This window comes from Phacochoerus africanus, chromosome 9 (assembly GCF_016906955.1).
Source record: "Phacochoerus africanus isolate WHEZ1 chromosome 9, ROS_Pafr_v1, whole genome shotgun sequence".
Taxonomy (NCBI): Eukaryota; Metazoa; Chordata; class Mammalia; order Artiodactyla; family Suidae; genus Phacochoerus; species Phacochoerus africanus.
This window is the reverse complement of record NC_062552.1, coordinates 37,998,553-38,013,141: the sequence shown is the minus strand read 5'-3', so window position 1 is coordinate 38,013,141 and position 14,589 is coordinate 37,998,553. Positions and strand designations below refer to the sequence as shown.

Sequence of the window (14,589 nt, the reverse complement as noted above, 5' to 3'; positions counted from 1 at the left end):
CCTTAACCCACTGAGCGAGGCCAGGGATCAAACCCACAACCTCATGGAACTCCGAGCCCCACTTTTAACATCTTGAACCTCTTCCTTCCCTCCTCCAATTGTCTGGGGTCCCCTCTGCACAGGCTAAAACACCCCCCCCCCTTTGTCTTTATAGGGCCACGCCTGTGGCATATGGAGGTTCCCGGGCTAGGGGCTGAATCGGAGCTGTAGCTGCTAGCCTACACCACAGCCACAGCAACACCAGATCCGGGCCGCGTCTGTGACCTACACCACAGCTCACAGCAATGCCAGATCCTTAACGCACTGAACGGGGCCAGGGATCGAACCGGCAACGTCATGGTTCCTAGTCGGATTTGTTAACCACTGAGCCACGATGGTAACTCCTAGAATAACCCTTTTCTGGGGGGGATGCAAGCCCACCAGCGCCCTAACAACACACGCAGGGGTGGGCATGCACCCACTAAAGAGCCCTGCCACACACGCCCCTATCCCAGTAGCCCCCACGAAGACGGGTGACGGGCCCAGAGGCCCTGGGTATAGTTAGGGATCTGCAGGGGCCGTGGCCCTGCAGCCAGATCCATCCTGCCGTCTACTCCCTGCTGAAAACATGGGGGCAGGAACTTAGCTTTCAAACCAAATGAGTTATGACTTTTGGAGAAAACAGAAACGATGGAGACCGGGGATGCCAAATGAAGAATGAGGGGCGGTGGGGGGGGGGAGCAGAGAGGAACCCGCAGGCCTGGGCCGTGAATGTGGCGGTGTCCAGGGCACAAGCTGGCTCCTGCCAACGCAGGAAGCGCCCCTTCAGAAGCCCCCACTGTCGGGGGCACCCCTCCTCCCCCCCCCCCCCCCCCCCCGCCGGCTGCTCAGAGCAGTCCTAGCACTTTCCCGCCCCTGCCCTCCCTCACCTTGGTGACACACGCAGGGCCCGGTGAATAGAGGACGTTTAATATTTCTGTGCTGGTCAAACAGAACACAGGTGGGGAGTACACAGGGGAGAGGGCGGAGGGCCCCCTGCCTCTCGGGAGGGGTGGCTTGTGAGGGGGTGTATGTGGGGTTCTTTTGAGAAATCGTCCAAGGAGTCTTCTCAGCAAAGGGGCCGGGCCTGGACGGTCCGAAGTATCGACACACCCCGCGTTGGCCCTAGGTTGGGATCCCCCATAGGGGGTCTGTGGAGAGTCTTTTTTTCCAGCGCCTTTGCTGGAATCCACACTCCCAGTGTGATGGGGGACTTGGTCCTGGAGGGGGGGGGGTTTGGAGAACCCCCAGGAAGCAGCCCAGGGTTGGGAAGAGGGCTCCCCCGTGCCCACCGCCCAAAGGGGATGAGAACCCCGCGGGGTGCTGAGGGCTGCGGCTCCTCCCCTCTTTCCTCCCCCAGGCTGGGCAAGAGCAGAGGGGAGGTGAGCAGGGTCCCCAGCTTCTTCTGAGTCCCAGGGTCCTCAGGGTGCAGGGGGAGGAAGGGTGGAGAGAGGGTCTTGGCCACCAACAGACACTGTAAACTTTGGTTTAAAACAATAACTTAAGTGAGGGAGGGCTTCCAGCCCGGGGGCCGGGGGAGCAGGGACTGGGGGGGAGGCGACAAAGGAAAAGCCAACAAAAAGTTTTGGTTTTTGCTTCCGGCATAAGAAAGGTCTTTGGTCATCCGTGTAACTGGGGGTGGGGTGGGGTAGGGGGTGGAGGGGAGGGATGCTGAGGGCCGGCAAGGAAAGACCGCACAGGGGACCTGAAGGGTGGGGTGGGGGTGACCCGTTGAGTCACAGCTGCCACCGTATTCGTCCTGCCCTCCCCTCAGGCCTGGTTTCAGCCTGGCCTTTCCCCAGGATTGAGGTGGACGCTTCCCCGCGGTCCTGGCACCACCTCTGGTCCCAACTCCAGCCTCAAGGGTCGCTCGGCTGCCTTTGGGGGCTCCACCTGGCACGGGCCTCTTCCTCTGCTCCCTGGCGTGGGGAGCAGCACGCCGCAAATGGGGGTGGAGGCCCAGTTCAGCCTGGGGGAGGGGCTGGAAGCCTGCTGCCCGCTCCCATGCATCCCTTCCCACCCAGGGCACTTTGTCCCGACTTGTCCCATCCCAGCTGCGGCTTTCGGAATGGGCACCGCTGAGGAGGGCAGGTTTCTGCCGGGCTGCTCTGAGACTTCAACACCCCCACCCCAGGCCAGGGAGGGGGTAGGAGTAGGGTGGAGCTACCTCTTCACAGTTCGGAGGAGAAGGTGGAAAGGTGCGGATTATTAGGGAGGGGAGGCCTCTGGCCAGAAAACACAGCCAGAGGCAGGTGTGGGGGCCCTGGGTTTGAGAGGGTGGCTTAGCCCCGCCTGCGGGTCTCCATGGCGCTGAGGGGCCCTGTGGGGGCGAGCTGGTGGGGGAGGGGGGCCCTGCTGCTGCTGCTCTGCTGGTGGTTGGGGGGGAGGCGGGATTCAGATGTAGGGGAGGGGCTGAGGAGGGGTCTGGGCCCTCCGTGTCCTCTGCCGGTCCCAGACCAGGGGTTCCGTGTCCCCTCGGGGGCAGCCCGTCCCTGCCCACCCCGAGTGTCGTAGGTCAGGTCACCTTGGGAGTTGCTGGCCTGAGTCCTGCAAGTGCCTTGAGGTGCGGGCGGGGTGTGGAGTGGGGGTAGGTGGGGCCTGGGTTCCCGAGGGAGGGGTCTCACCCCTGCCCTGCCTGCCCCCAAGGCCCTTAGGACAGTTCCTCTCCCGGCATCTCCTCCTCCAGGTCCCTGTCTTCTGGAGGCCCCACCGCGCTGGGGTTGGGGGGCCCGAGAGGGGGCCCCGGCCGCCTGTCTTCCTCCGCCTCGGCTGGCTCCTCTTTCACCTGCACCTGGTGGCTGTGACACAGGGGATGTGGGCACTCTGGGGGCCTTCCTCTGCCTGCTCCCTCCCCAGAAGGCATCCAGAATCTGGGGACTTTGTTTTTTTTTTTTCTTTTCTTTTTAGGGCCACACCTGAAGCACAGGGAAGTTCCCATATGCCCAGGGGTTGAATTGGAACTGCAGCTGCCAGCTAGGCCACAGCATCGCCAGATCCCAGGCACACCTGGGACCTACGCTGGCAGCTCGCAGCAGCGCTGGATCCTTAACCCACTGAGCAAGGCCAGGGATGAAACCCGTATCCTCATGGATACTAGTGGGGTTTGTAACCTGCTGAGCCACAACGGGAACTCCCCAGAATCTGGGGGCGCTGGGGAGTGTGAGAGCTTGCCTCCCCAGGACCCCGGTCATCTCTGAGCTGCTGGGGCTTGACTTCTCAGGTCTAGTCTCCCCAGGGTGCTCTTCAGAGAGAGGGAGATGCTGGGAGGGACAGAGCTTGCCTTTGGTTGGGAAGGGGAGATGAAAGGATGGAGAAGGGGTGGAAATAAAAGAGGATACAGGGGAGGGGAGAGAGGGGCCCCTAGTCCTGGGGAGACAGCTGTGCCAGAGGTGACAAGGGGGGGGAGTAGGTGTCTGGGGGGCCCTGGGGTGGGCTGGGGCCTGTGCCTCGGGCTCACCTGTACTGCGGTGGGGAGAGGCGAGGGGGGCTGCTGCTGCCATTGCTGGGCAGCGGCTCCACGGGGGCGCCCACGTCGTCGTGGCTGAGGGGCAGGAGGCTGCTGGCGGAGCCGGGGTTCAGCACGCCAGGGCTGTTGAGGAGGGGGAAGCTGCTCTCGGCCAGGGCAGCCTGGAGGGCAGAGAGTCGGGGCCGGTCGGTGGGCACCACATGGTTGAGGGCTGTCCCTTCCCCACCTCTCGGGGGCCTCCTGCGTGTCTGTGTGCCAGCAGCCTGCCCCAGGCTGGAGCCTCAACCCTGACCTGCCCCCAGCTTTCCTGAGAACCTGGGCTGGGCGTGTTCCCTTCCCGGGAGACAGACCCCCTGCCCCCTGATGCAGACGAGCCAGGGAAGGGGACGCCATTGGCTCTGCCCACCCTGGGGAAGGCTGGGGTGCAGGAGGGAAGTGGGGGGCCGGGCCAGTCCTACCTGGTAGCTGGCGTTAAGTGCTCCATAGCTGAGGCCTGAGATCATGTTCTTCACCAGGGTGGGGCTCCTGGGGGAAGAGAAGGCAGCCTTGGCTTCATTCGTTGGCTTACCCCTCACTCACGCCCTGACCCCGACTGAGGACCTGCTCTGCGCCAGGGACTGTCCCCTGCATTCGCCTGGGAGGCTGGAGTCAGCTGCCCCATCTCAGTCAATCCTCCTGCTGACCTGGCACAGCAGGTCCAGACAGCCCCCTTCCCAGGTGAGCTGCTGGGGTTCCCCGGGGGCCTGGACATGCCCCAGGCCTCAGAGCCGAACAGTGGGAACCGGATCCCTCCCAGCGTCTGTCTTCACAGCATGCTGCCCAGCATTTCCTCGCCAGTCGGGATGTCCCGAAGTTCAGCAAGGTCCGAATGACAGCCTCCACTTCCGGACCTGTAAAATCACGCTGTCTCTCTCTCTTTTGTTTTGCTTTTTAGGGCCGCACCCGCAAGTAGTTCCCAGGCTAGGGGTCGAATAGGAATTGCAGCTGCCAGCCTGTGCCACAGCCACAGCAATGCTAGCTCTGAGCTGCATCTGCAACCTACACCACAGCTCACGGCAATGCCGGATCCTTAACCCAGTGAGTGGGGCCAGGGATCGAACCCACATTCTCATGGATGCTAGCTGGATTCGTTTCTGCTGAGCCACAATGGGAACTCCCAAATCCACTTTCTTGTCATCCTGAACTGTAAGACATCTAATGACCCACGTGCTCAGCCGGGCCCCCACGTGCTCCAAACCAAAGGCTCTTCTGCATAGAAAAGTGTTGGGGAGCTGCGTCAGGAAAAGCGATGGCTCCAGGCTCTCCTTCCACAGTGACCACTCAAAGTTGAGAGAGTATCTCAGAAAGGTTAAGGAACTGGGCCAAGGTCACACAGCTGGTGAGGAGAGATGTCGTTCGAACCCAGGTCTTCTTTTTTCCCTTTTGACAGCCACCCCCAGGGGATACGCAAGCTCCCAGGCTAGGGGTTCAATCAGGGCCACATCTGCGACCTACGCCCCAGCTCATGGCAACACCAGATCCTTAACTCACTGAACAAGGCCGGGGATCAAACCCGTGTCCTCACAGATGCTATACTGGGTTCTTAACCTGCTGAGCCACAAGGGGAACTCCTGAACCCAGGTCTTGATTCCAAGTTGATAATAAGAAATGAAGATGCTAGGTGCTGTGGCTGGCATGAGGGGGACGCTCAGAAGGGGACGGCTTTCCTTCCCTTTTCAGAGACTACCCTGCCCCGGCCTCCACAGCGCCTGAGCGCAGAAGGAACCTTTGAGGGGAACAGGCACCCACGTCCATCTAACTTGCTTCAGACCCACCTCTCCCTCTTCAAGGGCGAGCGGTCGTCTGTGTGGGTTGTTGGGGGAGCCCTGCTGGGGAGGCGGCCAGTACCAGAGGGGGAGCCGAGAAAGAGGAGGCTGTGGCCCTCCCCCACGCTCCTCACTTTCCCTGCAAGTGCTGCTGGCAGAGGTCAGAGACCCACCTCTGCCAGGAATCTGCTGTGTGACCTCCCTCCAGCCTCTTGCCCTCTTCTGGGCCTCCTCTCCCTGTAAAAGGAAGAGATGGGGCCCCAGGCCTTTCACACGTTGGCTCATCCTGTGACAAGATGGGGAGGGTGGCTCTGGGGGTGGTAGCGGCCTCACCAACGGCCATATGGCTGCCATCTTCCCATGTGCCAGCTCCGGCCATGGCTACTTTGGGCCTGTCTCTCTGATGCCAGGTTCCCCTCAACTCCTGCCTGCAGTCAGAAGCAAGGGCAGAACAAGACAGAAATGTCCTCTGCCTAATCCTCTGTCACTTCCCGGTACTCCTGGGCTCCTCCACCCCTTGTTCCCACCCCACAGTGGGAAGGATGTGGTGCAGAGAGGTGCCCCTTGCCCCGGGCCAAGCCCACCTACCCCGTCATCTTTGGCGGTCTCCGCTTCTGGTACTCTCGCTCGTCCACAGTCCACACGGCGCCCTTGACGTTCTCCACACGCACGAAGCACTTGTGCAGGCTGAGGTTGTGTCGCACCGCGTTCTGGGGGTGTAGTGACAAGAAGCAGATGCTCAGAGCCCGGCTCCGCCTCCACCCCACGGGAGCACAGACGGGGGGCGGGGAGGGGGGTCTCAGGTCCCACCTGGTCCCAGCTTTCCCGGCCCAGGGATGCACAGGGAGTGGGGAGCAGGCAGAAGACCCTCTCTGCCCTTGGAGCCAGGGCTCCCAGCATCTTCACCAGCAACACCCCATTGTGCCATCTGCTCCCTCCCTGCCACATTTTGGGAAGCTGCCTACCAACTGAATGAGCCCTAGTTAGCAATCTGTTTCCCCATCATCATTAATTAGACACAGGTGCCTGTTAGGGCTCCTGATGGGCACGAGATCACACTCAGGCCCTGGCACCTCAGCAAGCCTGGGACACCTTATCTCAGGTGCACACAGAGTTGCCATTGAGCCTGTCAAAGTTTAGGGGATAACTCAGGAAGCCTCACTGAAAACTTCCTTGACGCCCTTGGCACAGGACAGCCTTGACTTTGGGCTGTGGCTCAGAGCATACAGTATACAGTAGAGGCCTAATACATGCGTGTTCCCATAGGTAGGCTGGGTGAAAGGAGAGCATGGGTTTAATGGCTGTACAGCAGGAAGAGAAGGGAAAAGAGGAAAGTCACCTTGTCAGTCCCATCTCCTCCCGGCAAGAGAACTTCAGGAATTGAGGTCATCTGGTTTGTAGGACACTGGGGCGAGGGCGGGGGTGCTCGGCCCAACCCCCTGGGAGCCTTGACTAGGGCCCTAGCCGCTGCCCAGCTCCCGCCACGTCCTTGGCTCCTGTCCCTTGGCTCTGCTCTCAGCTTCAGCTCCCGGCCGGCCCTGTCCCTGTTACCTGTCACCCCCAGCTCCCACCCCCCATCTCCATCCTTGTCTCCTCTTCACATTTTCTAAACGGGGAAGAAAGCAGGCTGGGCGGGCAGCCGTGCCCCTGGAGAGCCCCTCTCCCTCTCTCCCTTCCAACTCTTGCCACTTGCAACTGGCCCGATTTCATTACCAATTTTAATTTGCCTCTAATTAAATCCTGTGTATTTTTCCGACTCGCTTGCTAATCCACGAGGGAGGCGGGCGGCTGGAGTGGAATCTCTTGGAGCGATAATTACAAAGGGCCTAATCACGCCGGGGCTCCTGCCTTGGAATAAATTTGCCCGCATTACGGGGCTCCGATCCTCCGCTTTGCAAATGAGAATGACCCCAATTTCCAAGGATGGCCTCACCGGGGCTTTTTTCCCTCATTTCGAAGCCTGATTCGTGATGAGAGACTAATTCGTTACGCTGAAACATTAACGGCAATTTAAGGGGTCTGGCGGGGGCTGCGTAAACAAAAGGATGGGCCCACAACATGGGCCCTGGGAGGGGACGGACACAGGGGGAGGGCTGGCGAGGAGCATCAGCTTGGCAGATGGCAGCTCTGTCCCCGGATGAACAGCAGCTGGCCTGGTCCATGCCGGCCCCCGACCCTTCTGCCCTGGTCTGAAGTGGACAGCATCTCAGGATTGGGGCGGGGGGGGGGGGGGGGGCTGAAACAGTGGAGGAAGAGAGGTGGGCCCTCAAGAGGCAGATAAATGGGTCAGAAGTGGGGGTAGAAAGGAAACAGAGTTGGGGGAGGACAGGGTGTATTTCCCAAGTGACATGCATGGAAGCTTGGTGGCAAAAGTCCTGAAGGTCAGAGTGGACCACAAGCCGAGACAGATGCTGCTGTGCCACAGGCAAGGCCCAGGCAGTGCTCCCAAGTGGCAGAAGCAGCAGAAGAACATAGCTCACTGGGAAGCTCACTCACTGAACTGGTTTCTTGCTGGGACCCAGACTAGGTGGGAGATGGAGGGGGAGATGTGGGAGGGAGATACGACACTGAGATGACCAAGGCTGGGCCCCCAGTCGAAGGTGGTATGAGGGCCGGGGGTTGGTCTATGAGAGGGGTGGCTTCGTAATGGTCATTGAGGGGTTTAGGAGGGTCACCTAAGCCAGCTCCTCCTGATCGCAGGAAAGGAGAGTAGAGGTTGCAGAGGACAATGCAATCAAGAGAGAACAGGAAAGGGAGTTTCCGTCATGGCTCAGTGGTAATGAACCTGACTAGTATCCGTGAGGACACAGGTTTGATCCCTGGCCTCACTCAGTGGGTTAAGGATTCAGCGTTGCCATGAGCTGTGGTGCAGGTTTCAGATGTGGCTCAGATCTGGCATTGCTGTATCTGTGGTGTAAGCCGGCAGCTGCAGCTCCAATTCAACCCCTAGCCTGAGAACCTCCATATGCCACAGGTACGGCCCTGAAAAGACAAAAAAAAAAAAAAGAGAGAGAGAGAGAACAGAAAAGGAGAGTAGGTGGGTGAGAGTCACTGCCCACAAGGAGGGGGCCATCTTAGGGAAGTGCAGCTCTATACCGACTCCCCTAAAAGTAGAGGATTAATATATAATATTAAATATATAACAATTGCAATGATCCCTAATCTTGGTATAGGGCTCTATCGCTTAATGAAACCTGGTATCCAAACTGGCGAGCAGGCTGGGGACTGGACCAAGCGGCCCCAAGAATGCCCTGCTGGCTCAGAGAGGGGGCAGGGCTGTGGTTGGCCGGAAATGACATCACTCACAGCCAATCAGAGCAGCTGTCCCAGCCTCACAGCCTCTTTCCCAGGCTTTGGGAGTTGGGCATAGGGATACAGAGGGTCGTGGAGCAGTCTCTCCTGCTGCATTTAGCACAGGCTTGAAGCAGAGGAGGCTGGGTCCTGTACAGACCCCACCTTCTCCAGGTCAAGGGTCGGGAGAGGGTCCGGGTGACAATGAAAGCTGGCAGGATGGGGAGGTAGGCTGTTTGACTGCAGCTTCTGCACTGGCCAGCAGGGGGACTCAAGAGTCAGGGAGCCAATTCAGGTTCCAAGAATTGGGGGGGAGGGGGGCAGGGGGGAGGCTAGGACCACAAATCCTTTAGGACCACAAATCCTTCTCTGGAGTCCCTCCGTTCCCACAGGGCACAGACACTCCCTTCTTCCTCCTCTCCCCTCTTCCCACCCTGCTGCACAGACGCTAATATTCTCAACCCATCAGACAGACAGACATACCGTGTCTACATCTGTGTCCCATTTTTCTAGGATCCCCCCCACCCGGCTTGCTTCTAAGCCCCAGGAAAACTTACGGCTGAAGGTGTTAAAGCGACTAATTGGATGGAGACAATTATCTTCCTGCCACTGGTGGCAGAGCTGTGGTGAGCATTTGTGCCCCAGCGTAGAGTCCAGGGTCTCCGTCCATCCCTGCGTCCAGGCCTGCACACCCCTCGCCCTGCCAGGGCTTCAGAGCATGGGCCTGTAGCCAAGGAATCTGGACCCTCAGGGCCACCTGCGAATGTAACCCAGGCCTCCCTAGTGGCCTAGCCCACTACGGGCTCCTGGACGCCCTACTTCAGGGGGCTGGTGTCTTTGGGCCCCGTGGGGGGGCAACTCCAGAGAACTGGAGGTGGGGGTGCAGGGGCCCTGGTGGGGCCATTTCTGTAGAATCCCCCTCTCCAAGGGGATTAGACAGCCTTGGTCTCAAGGGATGTGGAACTGTCAGGGCCGCCTGGGCCCCAGCTGAGCAGGGGGCAGGCCTCACCTTCCAGGTGGCCGTGTTCCTCCGGAAATAGGCAAACATCCTGGTGAACCAGTTATAGATCTCGTTCAGGGTCAGCTGCCTGTCGGGGGTTTCCAGGATGGCCTGCGGGCAGGGAAGAAGGACAAGGACCCTCCGCGTGGGCCTCCAAGGGTCACAGGCCTGGGTTTTCTCCCCCAGGAGCTCCCCTCTGTCTGGCCCTTAACTCGTCAGAGAGCAGAGGAGACCCTCTGTGGAAGCAGGTGGACAAGCCTGGGGGTGCCCGCCAGCCCCCTGAGAGGGGGCAGCGGGTCACAGCCCAGCCAGGGGCTGAAGGGAACACGAGGCTCAAGGGCCAGGCACTCGTGCGAGGGGCATGGGCATTTCTTCTGGAGGGAAAATGGCTCCAAGGGACCCCGCCCTCCGTGGGGAAGGAAAGCAGGATTCTGGGGAGAAAGAGCTGCAGGCGTGGGGGCTGTGTGGAATTTATCTTGATTTTTGGCAAAGGGCACCCCTAAGCATGAGATGGTGTGTGTATGCACCTGCATGTGCGGGCGGGGGGGTGGGGGGACAGATTACGAGCAACCAAAGGTCTATGGGAAAATGGTCTCCTGTGAGTGTGCGCACATGGACACGAGAACGGGAGACAGACACAGCGGGTGGAACAAGCAACAATAGTGTGTGTGACCCCAGAGACACGTCTGCGTGATCAGCAGGCTGGCTCAGCCCAACCCAGGAGGAGATCCTGGCTGGTTGAAAAGGAAAACGCAGGGGCGAGTGGCAGAGGCCAAATGTCAGGTGGCAAGTTACATCTTCTGGCCCTGGGATCCTCCAGGAGGCTGGGCCCCCCAAAGGAGGGGGACCCTCGCCGTCTGCCTCCCCAGGCTCACCTGGCGGATGAGGGAGGCGTAGGTGAAGGGGGGCCGGACGTCGGCGTTCTTGTAGAACTCGTGATTCTGGGCCAGCTCTGGGGGAGACAGACAGAGGATGAGGTAGCCCGAAGGGGGGGTGGGGGGCGCTTGGGGAACAGCCCCTCCCTGAGGCCCTTACCTGAGGAGATGGGGGAGCAGAACTTGTCACTGCTCCTCCGGCGAGCGGGGCCCCCGCTGTGCAGGGAGGCAGAGCCGAGGCCAGGGGGCCGGAGTGGGGTGACAGGGGCGGCGGCCGAGGTGGGGGGGTGCACGAGACCATCTGGGAACGAGTCGGCTGCGGAGACGGTCACCTTGGAGAAGGAGGAGGAGCTGGGGACTAGGTTCAGCTGTGAGGGAGGGACGCGGGGAGGATGCGGAGACCCAGGCTGGAGGGCGGGGGTTCGGGTGGGGGGTTCTGGGAGGCCCGCCGGGAAGGGAGTCACTCACTGGCTGGCTGAAGGCCTTGGGCTCGGAGGGCCGCATGTGCAGGTGGGCCATCATGGCCTGCAGCCGCTCGCTCTCCTTGGCGAGCTGTGGAGAGGCCGGAGGTGAGCAGGGGCTGTGCCTGCGGGGAGGCAGCCGGGTCCTCTTCCTCCCCGCGCTCCTGTCCGCACCACCACTCGCCCTGCCCATGGCATCCCAGCTCCTGGAAGGCCCCGGCTCTTCCCTGCCCCTCTGGCCCGTCGCACCCCAAGGCCAGGCCGGGGGGCTGCCTGCTCGCTGAAGACCCGCTTCTTCTCCCCACCCAGGGTAGAGGCTGTGGCTGAACATCACCCGAGTTCAGTGGCACTTGTGTGTGAGAGTGTCCTCACGCATTCAATGGACACGGGGGAATGGATGAATGATCCATTCACCCCAATTCATAAATTCAATAGATCTTTCACCACTACCCTCTCACGCAGGGCGCTCTGCTAGGTGCCAGAGGGAAATGGGTAAATAGTGACTGGCTGCCTGACGGGCTGTCCTGAGCAGCCTCCGGAGCTAGGCTGCCCCAGTTCTAGTTCCAGCTCTGCTTCCCACTGCCTGAGTGACCAGAGGCAGGAAACTTTGCTTCTCTGTGCCTCTGTTTTCCGAATCTGTAAAGTGGGCATATAATAGTACCCACCACGTAAGGTTGTGCAGAGGATTCCTGGAGTTACACAGGCAAAGTATTTAGCACAGCCCAGAGTAAGTGCTATTCCCATTCCTGTTCATTTCTGTTGTTTTGACTGGTAGGAGGTGGGACCTTCTAGCAGAGACAGCCCCCAACCTTGGTTTCCCCCTCGGAATTCAGGTGCCCTGGCCCCCCAACCTAATTAGGACCTAGGAAAAGCATCAGATGAGACCCCCTAAGTCCCTCCTGCAAAGTCAGTGCCCATGGGTGGGGCAGGAGCGGGAGCCCCCATGTCCCTCCCCGCTGCCTGGGCCCCACCTGGATCTCCAGCTGCTGCACCACCTGCATCTGAACGCGGCACTGGGCCGTGCTCCGGTCGTCCAGGGCGTGCTCTGTGTTGAGGTGTCTTCCGGGGGAGGAGGGGGTGGAGAAGAGAAAGTTGGCTCGGGTTCTCCTGCTGTCACCACCCTCCCATCCCATCCTCTAATCCCGCCCACAGCCTGGAAAGCACAGACCAAGAGACACAAAGAAGGGAAAGAGATGGGGAAAAAAAGAAAAACAACGGGGCAACGGAGGAAGCCGCCTTCTCTCGTCAGCCTCCTTTGATGTCTTTGCTAAAATCCTAGCTACAGAGAGATCTAATTGCAAATGAACTAATTAAGTAAACCTCTGACGAAGCGTGAAAACAATTTGTTTGACCCTGATGCTGCAAGGGTCCGGGAGACAGCGGAGTTAATCAGTCAGTGACAGAGCCTGGCACGGCCGTGGCAGCTGGCCGCCTGCTGCCAGCCGCCTGTCCGCCAGGCCCGAAGGCCGTCACTAGGCCATCACTCTCCGGGCTGAGCCTGGGGAAGCTGGGGAGGGCAGTGGGCGGGGGGGGGGGGGGGAGTCCTCCCCTCCCCCTCACACCCCACCCAGCTGGGCTCCGGCAGCCTGGGGAGGGGGCGGGGAGGCCGCTGGCCCAGGAATACAGGCTGGGAGGGGAGCAGGAGTGATCAGGGAGTTGACAGCGGACAGAAAAGGACCCAGGCCCCCCAGGGTGAGGATGGCAGGACAGCTGGTGGCTGAAGGCCCAAGAAGGGGCAAGCTAGGTGGCAGGCTAGGGGACGCAGGGTCCTCTTGGGGGGTGGTGAGCCGGGGGGTCAGGGGGATACTTACTTGATAAACTGGCCCAGGTCTTCACACAGGGTCTCACAGCCGGGCCACTTGCACTCTCCGTGTCCATACAGGGGGTGGGAGCCGGGCGTCTCCTCGTGGGAGGAGCTGGGAGGGCAGGAGGGAGGGAGATGTTGGTGAGGGACCCCGAAGACCCTGGCAGCCCTGCGCCAGCTCCCCCATCTGAGCAGTTCTGTGTGCCCTGGCAGAGGTAAACTTCCCCATCCCTGAGTGCCACTCCTCCCTCCCAGCCCCCACCACAGGTGCCAGCCCTCAGGGTCCCGGCTGGTTCTCCAGGCGGGCGGGTCTGTGGAACCTCCTCCCAGCCGGAGCCCCGCACCTGTCTCTCCGAGGTGTGAGCACAGTGGGCTGTCCGTTGGGCAGGGTGTGGTGGGAGAGGGGGGGTGAGACTTTGGGGGGGGCGGCGAACGAGGTAGCGGTGGTGGCTGTGCCAGTGAGGTCCAGCCCCTCCTGCTTGACGCTGTCCTCGGCGGGCTGCCCGGGAGCACCCTCACCCTTCCACAGCTGGGGCAGGTCCGTTGGGCACACGGCTGCTGCGGGAAAGAGAGAGGGGAGGCTGGAACGCATGCCCTCCCCCCTACACCTCACTCCTGGGAGCAAGGGCTGCCAGCCCCCCAGATGGTGAGGGCTGTGGGGCTGGGGTTGGGTGGGGGCTGGGCACTCACCTTGTGGGAGGGTCTGGAGGGGCCCCGAGGCTTGGTTGGGCTGCAGGCTGACCAGCCCTTGCCTCTGCAGGTTGAGCAGGTGCTGCTGCTGCAACTGTTGCATTTGCAGGAGCTGCTGCTGGAAGGCCAGCTGCTTGTTCCCCAGTGCCTGGTGGGGGGCCCGAGGGGGCGGGCAGAGAGGGGTGCCATCAGCCTCAGGCGTGCCATCTGGCCCCCACCCTGCAGCCACCCCCTCCCAAGGCCTGTCGGCCCCCGGTGCTGTCGTTGTGGTGTCCGCAGCTGCAGCCTCTCTGCTCCCGGCCCAGCTTCCATAGGGCTGCATGCCTCCTCGCAGTAAACACGCATGCACGCACGCGCGCGCGCAAACACACACACAGCCAGACCCAGACACGCAGCACGACGCCCTCCCTGCTCCCGCCTCCCTCCTTCCGCTGCTTCAGCTCCCGCACCGCAGCTGTGCTCGCCTCAGGGGGCGGGGGGCTCTCATCACAATGATAGATGAGCCTGTCAGCTCCGGGGGCCACTCCCGCCTGGCAGGCACCCTTCCCACATGCCCGGAGTGCCCCCCTTCCGCTCCAAGGAGGGGGCCTTCTCCCCGCCAGCTCCTCTCCTCTGTTGCTTCTTAGATACAGAGACTCAAGGAGTCCGGTGGGACTTTAAAAGATCAGCCTCAGCAGGTCATCAGGACCCAGGCACCCAGGCAAGGGAACAAGCATGTGGCTACTGCCCAGGTGCCTGCTGCCTGCCCTGCCTATACTTGCTCGGTCTGCTCGCAGTGCCTCTGTCTCCTGGTCTGGCCCCCATGGCACCCTCCCCCTGGATTCAGGGATGGCCAGCCTGCCAGCAAGTCTTTTCTGAGCCCAGGAGCCAAGCAAGTCCTGGGTTGCTTGGGAGGCAGGGTGGGTTGGCCCCCTTGCCCTGGGGAAAGCGGCGGGGGGGGGGGGGGCGCTGCTGGCTACTTGGTAAACCCAGCCTCAAGATCATGCAGAGAAATGCAGCAAATACAAGCCCTTTGAGGGGGAGGCTGTGGGTGGGAGCGAATGACGGGGCATCCGCAGGGCAGTCTTCCAGGGAGAGGCAACTCAGAATTAAGGTTGTGGTTTGGCCAGGAGAAGGGAAGCATGTGTCTGGGACCTGAGGTGGGGGGCACCGCAGGGCCTGGTGTGGCAACTTAGGAGG

At 61.2% G+C, this 14,589-nt stretch overlaps 1 protein-coding gene across 6 annotated transcripts in view; it reads right to left on the bottom strand.

Annotated features, from left to right (window-relative positions):
• Nucleotides 1-927: 927 nt before the first annotated feature.
• The window catches only part of FOXP4 (forkhead box P4), a 51,024-nt gene continuing 37,362 nt past the window's right edge, over nt 928-14,589 (bottom strand). For 4 of the 6 annotated variants that reach the window (XM_047797400.1, XM_047797405.1, XM_047797401.1 and 1 more), the window contains 12 exons: nt 13,411-13,558; nt 13,065-13,278; nt 12,728-12,832; nt 11,888-11,975; nt 10,924-11,007; nt 10,616-10,787; nt 10,456-10,532; nt 9,590-9,691; nt 5,878-5,999; nt 3,943-4,009; nt 3,476-3,645; nt 928-2,816 (listed from right to left, as the gene is read on the bottom strand). In XM_047797400.1, coding sequence (XP_047653356.1) covers nt 2,669-2,816; nt 3,476-3,645; nt 3,943-4,009; nt 5,878-5,999; nt 9,590-9,691; nt 10,456-10,532; nt 10,616-10,787; nt 10,924-11,007; nt 11,888-11,975; nt 12,728-12,832; nt 13,065-13,278; nt 13,411-13,558 — 1,497 coding nt within the window. In that variant the 3' untranslated portion in view covers nt 928-2,668. Of the gene's footprint in view, nt 2,817-3,475; nt 3,646-3,942; nt 4,010-4,169; nt 4,375-5,877; nt 6,000-9,589; nt 9,692-10,455; nt 10,533-10,615; nt 10,788-10,923; nt 11,008-11,887; nt 11,976-12,727; nt 12,833-13,064; nt 13,279-13,410; nt 13,559-14,589 lie in introns of those variants that run through there. The other 2 variants (XM_047797403.1, XM_047797404.1) reach the window with 2 other exon arrangements.